General features: G+C 44.1%; 1 protein-coding gene across 2 annotated transcripts; it reads left to right on the top strand.

Annotated features, from left to right (window-relative positions):
- Nucleotides 1-786: 786 nt before the first annotated feature.
- Nucleotides 787-1,948, top strand: LOC129044300 (uncharacterized). Of its 2 annotated transcripts, none has more exons than XR_008504642.1 (2): nt 787-889; nt 1,273-1,948. XR_008504642.1 is itself a non-coding variant. In XM_054502136.1 (2 exons), exons 1-2 carry the CDS (start codon nt 861-863, stop codon nt 1,404-1,406), a joined length of 444 nt encoding a protein of 147 aa, XP_054358111.1. In that variant the 5' UTR covers nt 787-860; the 3' UTR covers nt 1,407-1,948. The 2 variants fall into 2 exon arrangements, 1 of the variants encoding a protein (XP_054358111.1); XM_054502136.1 differs by having other exon boundaries at nt 787-1,170.
- The last annotated feature ends 7,913 nt before the right edge of the window (nt 1,949-9,861 follow it).

Genomic DNA, 9,861 nt, shown 5'->3' with positions numbered 1-9,861 from the left:
TTTAGCATGGCCTGGGCCACTCATCCCGTAGAGCATGAAGCTCTCATAGGTCTTCAGATTGGCCGTGGGAGAACGTGACTTTGAGCTTTCAGCTTTTTATCTCTCTAAAGTAGGACAGAAAATCTCAGCTCTGATATTCTCTGTGGGATTCTAGAACAACTTCCTTGAGTCTCAGTTTCTCCATCTGCAAAAAGAAAACAGTCACAGCACCTACTACCTCATAGGTTTTTGGTAAGGATGGAATGAGTAATGCCTATGAGGGTGCCTTGCCAAATGTGCTACAGGTGTCGTTTGTGTGTTTTAGGGCCAAAAACCCACTTTGAAGCACGGACCCTTCATGGAAATTGCCCTTAACTGATTGGATGACCGTGGGCAAATTAAATGAACTCACAGGGCCTCAGTTTCCTCTTCCATGAGAGGTCATTTTGAGGTCTTTCAAAGGGTTGTGAGAATTAAAAGAAGGGCGCCCAGCACCATGCCCGCCGCGCACACACACGGCGTTCGGTAAGTGGTTCTCTCCCCTGCACCGCGCCTGGACCTCATTTCTCCAGAGAGTGGGTGGTAGGAATTTTCCAAATTGGCTCGATGTCCCCACTCCATCGCTTCATGCACTGGCCCATGACACACCCATAGTTTGGCGAAGTGCAGACTTGGAGAAACTTGGGGGAGAACGGAACCCAAGGCCCAGCCCCGCGCACGCGCGCCGCGGCCTTCGCCCAGGGCAGCGTCTGCTAGTTACCTTTCACCTACTTCGCCGCGACTCGCCGCGCGGGGTAACTCGAGGTCAGACTCGGGACCCCGCACGCTTGCGCGCCGCCCGCTGCCTGCCGCGGCTGGGAGTCCGGAGCTTTTAGCTTGTGATGGTTTCGGTTCGGCTGTCAGATGGAGGGTGTGAGCTTTGCAGACGTGCCCTAATTTCTGGGTCTGGCGGAGCGACATTGGGCCCTCTGAGCTGCCACCCTGGCCCTGACGCCCCATTACCCCTCGTTCCTTCCTCCCCCCATCCGTTGTCACGCTCTCCCTTTTCCCACAGCTGGCCTCTGTTCAGCTGTGCCGATTGCCCCGCATTCCTTCTTCCTGCAAAAGGCAGATGGGAAGGGAGCTCTGTCTGGCCTATTCCGGACAGAGCTCCGGGCTTCCGAGTGGAGCACACGCCCGCGGAAGAGCCACGTGGGCGCAAACTAAATGTTCCCATTCCTGCTGGGGAGGGGCCGGACCTAAAGACCAGGTTTCAAATGAGAAGGCGCACATTTTCTGGTTTTTGTCTTCCAGATGTCTACGTTGAAGACAGCTGGGGCTGCCGCACGCCTCGGGGTTACTGTCGGGCACCCGGCGGGCGGGGCCGGCGCTGGGGCGGGGGAGGGCTTCCTCGCCCTCAGAAACCACATTCGCAGAAACGCTTTTAACTGGCAAGGTTTCGAGTTCCCAACCACAGCACCCTCAGTGATGGTTTTCAGAAGACCTTGTTAGCTCCTCTGCTCCAGAGACCCATCCTTCGCTGACATCCCACCGATTTGGGGGAAGGAAAAAACAGACTCCTGCAAAATACCTCTTCTTCCAGTGCCCTGTACCCCTCTCTACTTACTTCGGGTCCCTGCAGCCCAGCAGCAACCCCAAACGAGTGAAGGGAGGAGACATCGGTTTGTCCAGGCTCTGCTACCGACGGGTGATTTGGGATAAGTCCTTCTCCAGTATCATTATTTTCAACTGTAAAACATGAGGGTTAGTCCGAATGATCTCCAAACCCTTCAGCATTAAAGTTAGGTGATGAATCCTAAGATTTTGCAGTTCTATAATGTCACGTCTCCTCCGTTTCAGAGAGGGCCCGCAGGGAATCTTGTTAAGGATAACTGCCATCGAAGTTACAAGTTTGTTCTGTGATTGGAGAGTTTGAGGTCTTCTAGATTTCTTTGGCATGACACATAACTATTTCAAGATACTAACATTTGGGCAGGGCGCGGTGGCTCAGGCCTGTAGTCCTAACACTTTGGGGGGCCGAGGCGGGCAGATCACCTGAGGTCAGGAGTTAGAAACCAGCCTGGCCAACATGGTGAAACCCCATCTCTACTAAAAATATAAAAATTAGCCGGGCGTGGTGGCACATGCCTGTAATCCCAGCTACTCAGGAGGCTGAGGCAGAAGAATCGCTTGAACCCAGGAGGCGGAGGTTGCAGTGAGCTGAGATCATGCCACTGCACCCCAGCCTGGGCAACACAGGGAGACTCCTTCTAAAAAAAAAAAAAAAAAGATATTAACATTTAAGGTTAAGAATGTAGGTCATTTCCCCAAAGGACTAACAGACTCGAGGGCACGCACCCCAAATTTTATTTCTTTGACTCTGCCATTGCCCCCAGAACAGTGTATAATGTAGCCAGTTGTTGTGGATTTATTGTTAATGAATAAAATTTGTGACTAGCAGGGATAGGGGTCCTATGCTGTCATTTTAATATGAATAGAGTTTTTAAAAACTCACAGATAAATGTATCACACGAGAAAAAAATACAAAGGCTGAACATAGAGCAGCAATGTTAATCTGATAAATCATAAATAAGTCTATACATTTTAATAGAGATTAGTATAAAGACCTGTAATTAGTTTTTTAAAAAACTACCAACATCATTACAAGGACAATGGAAATAGTGTAGCAATAAATATGGAGCTTCCTGATATTTCTACCTTATGTAATCCTCATGATGATGCTGTGAGTTAAGTCAATACACAATTATGGTTTCCATTTTACAGAGGAAGAAACTGCAGCTTAGAGAAGTTGAGCATCTTTCTTAAGGTCATGCAGCTAGCATGTGATAGAACTGAATCCAGCCAGGCATGGTGGCTCATGCCTGTAATCCCAGCACTTTGGGAGACTGAGGCAGGCGGATTGCCTGAGGTCAGGAGTTCGAGACCAGCCTGGCTAACATGGTGAAACCCCGTCTCTACTAAAAATACAAAAAAATTAGCCAGGCGTGATGGCACATGCCTGTAGTCCCAGCTACTTGGGAGGCTGAGGCAGGAGAATCACTTGAACCCAGGAAGTGGAGGTTGCAGTGAGCCGAGATTGCACCACCGCATTCCAGCTTGGGTGACAGAGCAAGATTCTGTCTCAAAACAAACAAACAAACAAACAAACAAACAAAAACAAAAAAAAAAAACTGAATCCAGGGTTCCTGAAGCCAGATTTTCTGCTTTAGGAGAGTGTGTTTCAGTAATGGGTTTGTGTGTGTATGTGTTGGGAGTGGGGGAAGATGGGGAAGTGGAGAGATCAAATTTGTCTGGAAGTGGGAGAAGAGATGGGCATTTGTAAGTATTACTATTACATCTAATGTTTGTTGAACTTTACAATGTTCCAGATACTGGGTTAGCATCATGCATGCATTAATTCATTTAATTCTTCTAACAATTTTATGAGATAAATAGTATTGTTGTCTCTTTTAGTGCAATCAACGATACCCTTGATTAAATAAGAGAGCTGAGTTGCCTAAATTCTCATAAGAAGTGGTGAAGCAAGGATCCACCCTGGGATTGATGCCAGAACTTAAGGGGGACCTTTGTTTTAGGGGTTTCCACTGGCTGAAAACCAGGAAAGAATCAGCAATGCAATTTGGGTTCAAGGAGCCAAAGGCACCTCAGATTTCATAACTAGAAATCCAGAGTAAAGAATATAGTGGGTGGTTTTGCTCTCCTGTGTTCTGGTCAGATCCCACCTGGAAGGCTGGGCTCAGGTCTGGGCATGGTGTATGAAGACATCTACATTAAGATGGCAGCCAGGAGAAACAGCTTGGGGTTGTCCAAGATGCAATCGGCTCCCTCAGGGAGGAGTTGCATTTGTCTCCTCTAATCTCTGTCATCACCTTGGGATACTTCAGATTCATAAGGCCAACCATAACATATGAGGCAGTGTGGTGTAATGAAAACAGCAAGGGATTTGGCATCAGACTGACGTGGTCCCATGGTCTTGACTGTGTTCACCCCTTCCCAACTAGATGACTTTGAGTGTATTCTTTAATTTCTCTAGTTCTGTTTTCCCAGTTATAAAACTGGGGGGAATCAGACCTACCTCACAGTATTGCTGTGAGAACTAATTGAGATAATGTGTGTTTAATAACCACCCTTGGCCGAGTGCAGTGGCTCATGCCTGTAATCCCAACACTTTGGGAGGTGGAGGTGGGTGGATTATTTGAGGTCAGGAGTTCAAGACCAACTTGGCCTACATGGTGAAACCCCGTTTCTACTAAAAATACAAAAATTAGCCTGGCATAGTAGCTCACACCTATAAGCCCAGCCACTCAGGAGGCTGAGGCATGAGGCTCGCTTGAACCCAGGAGGTGGAGGTTGCAGTGAGCCAAGATCATGCGCCACTTCACTCCAGCCTGGGCAACAGAGCAAGACTCTATCTCCAAGAAAAAAAAAATCCTCTTCTCTTTTCCATCTACAAACAGACACAAATGAGAATGAGTTTAATTTCTGGCCAATAATTTAATGAAGTCCTTAAAAAGGATAATTTTTTAATCTTTAGCAAGGTTTTTGAGTGACAGAAGTAGTGGTCTTTAAAAGTTTAGCCAGGTTTTTCTTTTTTCTTTTTTTTTTCTTTTTTGGAGACAAGGTCTTGCTCTGTTGCCCAGGCTGTTGCTCAATGTTGCAATCCTGACTCACTGCAACCTCAACCACCTGGGCTCAAGTAATCCTGCTGTCTCAGCCTCCTGAGTAGCTGGGACCACAGGTGCATGCCACTGCACCTAATCTTTTAATTTTTGTAGAGACAGGGTCTCAATACATTGCTCAGGCTGGTCTCGACCTCCTGACCTCAAATGATCCTCCCACCTCAGCCTCCCAAAGTGTTGGGATTACAGGTTTAAGCCACTGCACCCAGCTGGCCAGATTTTTCAACAGCTGGTTAGAGAGAACTTAATGGATTTTTCTGCATTATGGAACAAGAATTTGGAGTCTGGGGCAATCTGCAGTGAAGGCGTAAGGAGGAAAGACAGTAGGGGCTATGGTCTGAATGCATGTGTTTCCCCAAAATTAACATGTTTCAACTTAATCTCCAATGCAATAGTATTAAGACATGTGGTCTTTGGGAAGTGTTTAGGTCATGGGGAGAGAGCCCTTATGAATGGGATTAGTGCCCTTATAAAAAGGACTAAGGGAGCTTATTTGTCCCTTCCCCCATGTTAGGATACAGTGAGAAGGTACCATCTATGAACCAGAAAGTGGGCCCTCATCTGAACATGACCATGCTGGTGCCATGATCTTGGACTTCTCAGCCTCCAGAACTGTGAGCAATAAATCTCTATTGTTTATAAATTACTCAGCATAAGATATTTTGGTATGGCAGCCTGAATGGACTGAGACACTAGGAAAAAGGAAGAGAGAGAAAGATTAAGGAATTCAAAAGGAGGCCAGATCTTAAAATGTGGACCCGGTCCAAGGCCTTAAAGAATAGAGATGACTGATACTGAATTTAAAATTGATTGGGTTCCAGGAGGCAGAGGTTGTGATGAGCCGAGATCTCACCATTGCATTCCAGCCTGAGCAACAAGAGCGAAACTCCATCTCAAAAAATATACATAAATAAATAAAATAAAATTGACGGGGTTTCTTGTAATGTAAAACCTCCCTTTTTCCAAACTTTAGTAAGTGTCACTACATATGTGAATGCCTCGATAAGTTTCGTGTGAGTATTAATTTGAGTTAAACATCTGTGAGATGCAATGTGGACTAGAACAAAACAATCCCTTATGAGAATAATTCTGAAGAAGCTGGTGTTGGGAGCCTGAGCTAATCAAGAAATATAAGGAACCCTTTGGAATTCAAAGAAGTCTTGGGAAGATTATTTGGTTTACCATAATCCATAGAAAAGGAGGTCTAAACCACTTATCTCCATCTGAGGGGTCAGGATAACTCCAGCTGTCATCTGAATTTCAGATGTAAAGAATCTAGGATAGAGTAGGCACTTCAAAAAGTAGAATTTAAACAATTTAATTGATCTAATCCTTATGGAGCTTTTTTTATGCCAGGAACAGTTCCAAGGACTTTACATATATAACACTTTTAATCCTCATTATAACTCTATATGTAATATTATTACCCCACTTGAAAGATGCATACACTGAGTCACAGAGAACGTACCACAGTTAGCAAGTGGTGATACCAAAGTTCAAATACAGGCACATCTATATTCTAACTAATAACTATTCTGGTCTCTGTAACTATGGCTGGCATTACTCTGCACTGCCAAGCTGATGCAAGACTCCCTGTCCTGTGGGTGTAGGCACAATTTTAAGCTTATTGACCACCGACTATGAAAGAGGTTCCACCAGGCCAGGAAGTTATCGGGAGGGGAGGAAGTGGAGAAGTAGCTTCAAGCCTGGAGGCTTTCTGCCCATGGAGCATGTCCAGTGTGGCCAAGGAAGACATTGTCTTCCCTGGCTGTTTGTTCTCTAAGCTAGAAATTATCTTAAGGGGATAGTAATGTACAAAAAGTGATTGCTTTCCTGGCTGAGATGTCCTGAGGGGGATGGAAGTAAACAGACTTTGAAGGGATGGGGTACTTAGGATGGCTGGAAGGCAGCCCAGGGGTTGTAAGGGGATACAAGAGAGGGCACTGCAAGGGGACAGTGATGTCACCAGGACACAGGGTCCCCCGAAGCCAAGGGAAGCAGTAGCTTAGTGGCTCATAGGACTGTGCTACCCTTTTCCACTCCTAGCACTCACTCTCACTCCAGGCAACCTCAGATGGGCTCTTCAGGCCTTTGAGAGAGGCAAAGGATCATGGAATTGGCTTGGAGGGAAAAACATTATGGAAATCTAGGAGATGCTTGGCAGAGATGCCCCCCGCCCCTCCCCCAACCAAAAAAAAAAAAAAGAAAAAAGAAAAAAAGAAAGCTCTTTGTGGGAACTGTGGCCATAGATTGCCATTTGTTGGAAGACCCAAAGAAAGCTAGTATAGTAAAACAGACCCAAGTTTGGAGACTGTTGTTAATTAATTTCTGTAAGCCTCACTTATCTCAAGTATAAAATGAGGATAATGACACCTACTTCACAGGGCTATTTATAAGATAAAATCAGAGAATGCAGATGAGGATGCTTTGAAACTATAAATACACCACAGAAATGTTATTTGCATTGCTGAGAGAAACAGTGTTTGGGACATTGTTCATAATCAATCAACTCAATTTCCAGCTACAGTTTGGTAGTCAAAATCCAATCCCACCCCCAAAGAGAAATCAGTGTCTCCTCATCAAAACAGAAAGGAAAAACACTTCGATTTGTGATTGGTTTGCGTTAGCTTATTCCCAACAGATATTCCATAATTTTGTACACTGGATCTTTCCCCTCTGCTGCTAGCTACAAAGAGAGATTAGATGAGCCATCTGGCTGATAGGGAAAGTGCTTTCTCATCTTTTAAAGTATCTTCCTCATCCATCAAAGGGCTCAGCGTGATTGGATGCTTTTCTCATTTGCTCCCTCTTTTCTTCCTCTGGCAAGTCTCTGTGCCTTTCAAATTGTAAATAATTTCCCAGACACAGATTACCTTCTCTTGGGCCCTCCTGCACCCACCCCAGCAACTGTCCTTTAGCTGCTGATGCATTTTTCCTCTCACGTGCTGGTATCCCCAAGCTCCCAAATAAAGATATTTAATAGCCATTCCTGCTCTGTAACAAGAAATCAATACACTAAAGGAAAATATAGATTATAGAACAAAAAGGTTCTAGGAAGCAGAACATCTGTCGCCTTCATAAATTGTGCCAAAGCTTCTCATAAATAAGACAGTAAGTTCAGAGTTTCCCCTTTGATCTCTTTCACTTCATAGACATTAAAGGTAAAGGGCTATGACTCTTTGTTTTGTACTCATTTGCTAGATTCAGTTACCAAATACATTTATGAGAAATACAGGAATTAAAAAACCTACAACTTGGAAACATCAGTCATGAATGCAGTGTCATTAAAAGGCAAGTTAATTATAATCAGAGTGTAAAAATGGTAGGCCTGAGGAAGGGAGATTATCCTTTTTAAAGTTGATATAAATGAAGTCTACAAACTGATAAACACTCAAAGCAGTCAATGTAGGTTATTTTATTCTCGAACCTGCTGTGGCTTGGACTTTTACCACTCTTCCATCCATAACCAGGATTTAATAATAGCTATAATTATTAAATATTTATTCTGAGCATTGGGCTAGCATCTTATGTACTTTATCTCTTTCAATCTTCATAATAATATCTCATGAAGTAGCAGCCTTGAAGATGAGGAAGTGGAGGTGATGGGCTGTTAGCCACTTTGCCCAAACTCCCCATTCTGATAAGCAGCAGGGCTGGCATGTGAACTCAACTTGTCTAACTCCAAAGTTCAGACTCTGAAGTATTATTTAGTTCCTTCCCTCATTTCTGACATCGTATCTTCATTCAAATTTCCCCTCTGTTTTTGGTTTCTGTACTTCTCATTCTAATAAATTACTTTTATAAATATTGCTTTATTGAACAAAGCCAATAGTTGTAATTATAAGAAAAACAACAATATCAGTTATCATTGGAGGGTTTACTGAATGTCTGTCCCTGAGCTGGACTCTCACAAACACAGTTAAATTCAGGTTTGAGGAATCCTGTACTCACATCTATTCTTCATTATCATCAATGTGTCAAGAAATAAGGGAAAAAAAATGAGAGAAAAACAAAACAACACTAGACTGAGAATCAAAAGTCCTGGAATTCTTTACTTGCAAAATTAAAATAACAGCCACTTTCTGTTTACTTCACAAAGTAATTGTGAGGCTTAAATTAGATAATACATTTAATCATGCTTTGTAAACTAGTCAGATCTCTACAAGATGTTATAGTGAGCTATGTCAGTATTTAGTGTGTGATCTTGGCAAGCCATCATCTCTGAAGCTCGGTTTCATTACGTGAAATGGGAATCACAGTTCCTACCACTCAAGGTTGTTGTGAGGATTAAGGACTGCCTGGTCCACAGGGCAGGGTAATTGAATCTGTATTTCACTGATACTCTTTTAAAGTTTGTTTTCAAGACTGCTTTCTTTCCAAGTGCTTTTCTTTCTCTTGTTCCTAGTTATTTTCTGGCAATTTCTTCCACTCTCATCCCTGAGTTGAAGCACTCAGCTTTCTGGCCACCTCTGCATTTGTTACAGGATGGAAAGTCTTGACTGTGAGTTGTCTAGGTTCTTGGCACATTGAACAAAGAATTGAACAAAATGCACAAACAAAGCAACAAAAGAATGAAGCAATGAGAGAAGACAGAAACAATGAAAATGCAGATTTATTGAAGTGAAAGTTCACACTCCACAGAGTGGGAGCAGGCTCCAGCTAGCGGCTCTAGAACCCCAACTACAATGTACTTCTACTTGAGATGGAGTCTCACTCTGTCGTCCAGGATGGAGTGCAGTGGTGTGATCTCAGCTCACTGCAATATCCGCCTCCCAGTTTAAGTGATTCTTCTGCCTCAGCCTCTCAAGTAGCTGGGATCACAGGTGTGCACCACCACACAGGTCTAATTTCTGTGTTTTGTTTTTTTTTTTTCTTGGTAGAGATGGAGTTTCACCACGTTGGCCAGGCTGGTCTCCAACTCCTGGCCTCAAGCGATCCGCCCACCTCAGCCTCCCAAGGTGCTGGGATTACAGGTGTGAGCCACCAAGCACGGCAGGATTGCCATGTTCTTTAGAGTTTTTATTAAACTAAAAGAATTTGGTAACACCCCTAGGTGCCCTTTAGAGGCCTCCAGTTGGTTACACCCTATGAAGAACTGGCCTGCAGCCAATCAGAAGCTGAAGTGGAGACTTGGCCTGTGGTCAATCTGAGGCTAAAGTGGAAACTTCTATCTTGTTATCACAAGAGTGAGGATGTGGCCTGT

Source organism: Pongo pygmaeus, chromosome 13, assembly GCF_028885625.2.
Source record: "Pongo pygmaeus isolate AG05252 chromosome 13, NHGRI_mPonPyg2-v2.0_pri, whole genome shotgun sequence".
Taxonomy (NCBI): Eukaryota; Metazoa; Chordata; class Mammalia; order Primates; family Hominidae; genus Pongo; species Pongo pygmaeus.
Note: the sequence above shows the minus strand (reverse complement) of the source record. Positions and strands in the feature narration are given on the sequence as shown.

Bases quoted from the DNA above. Each gene is read 5' to 3' on its own strand.
- LOC129044300 (XM_054502136.1), top strand. From the start codon at position 861: ATGGTTTCGGTTCGGCTGTCAGATGGAGGGTGTGAGCTTTGCAGACGT. The intron at 1,171-1,272 runs GTGGGCGCAAAC...TTTGTCTTCCAG, and splicing joins CACGCCCGCGGAAGAGCCAC to ATGTCTACGTTGAAGACAGC.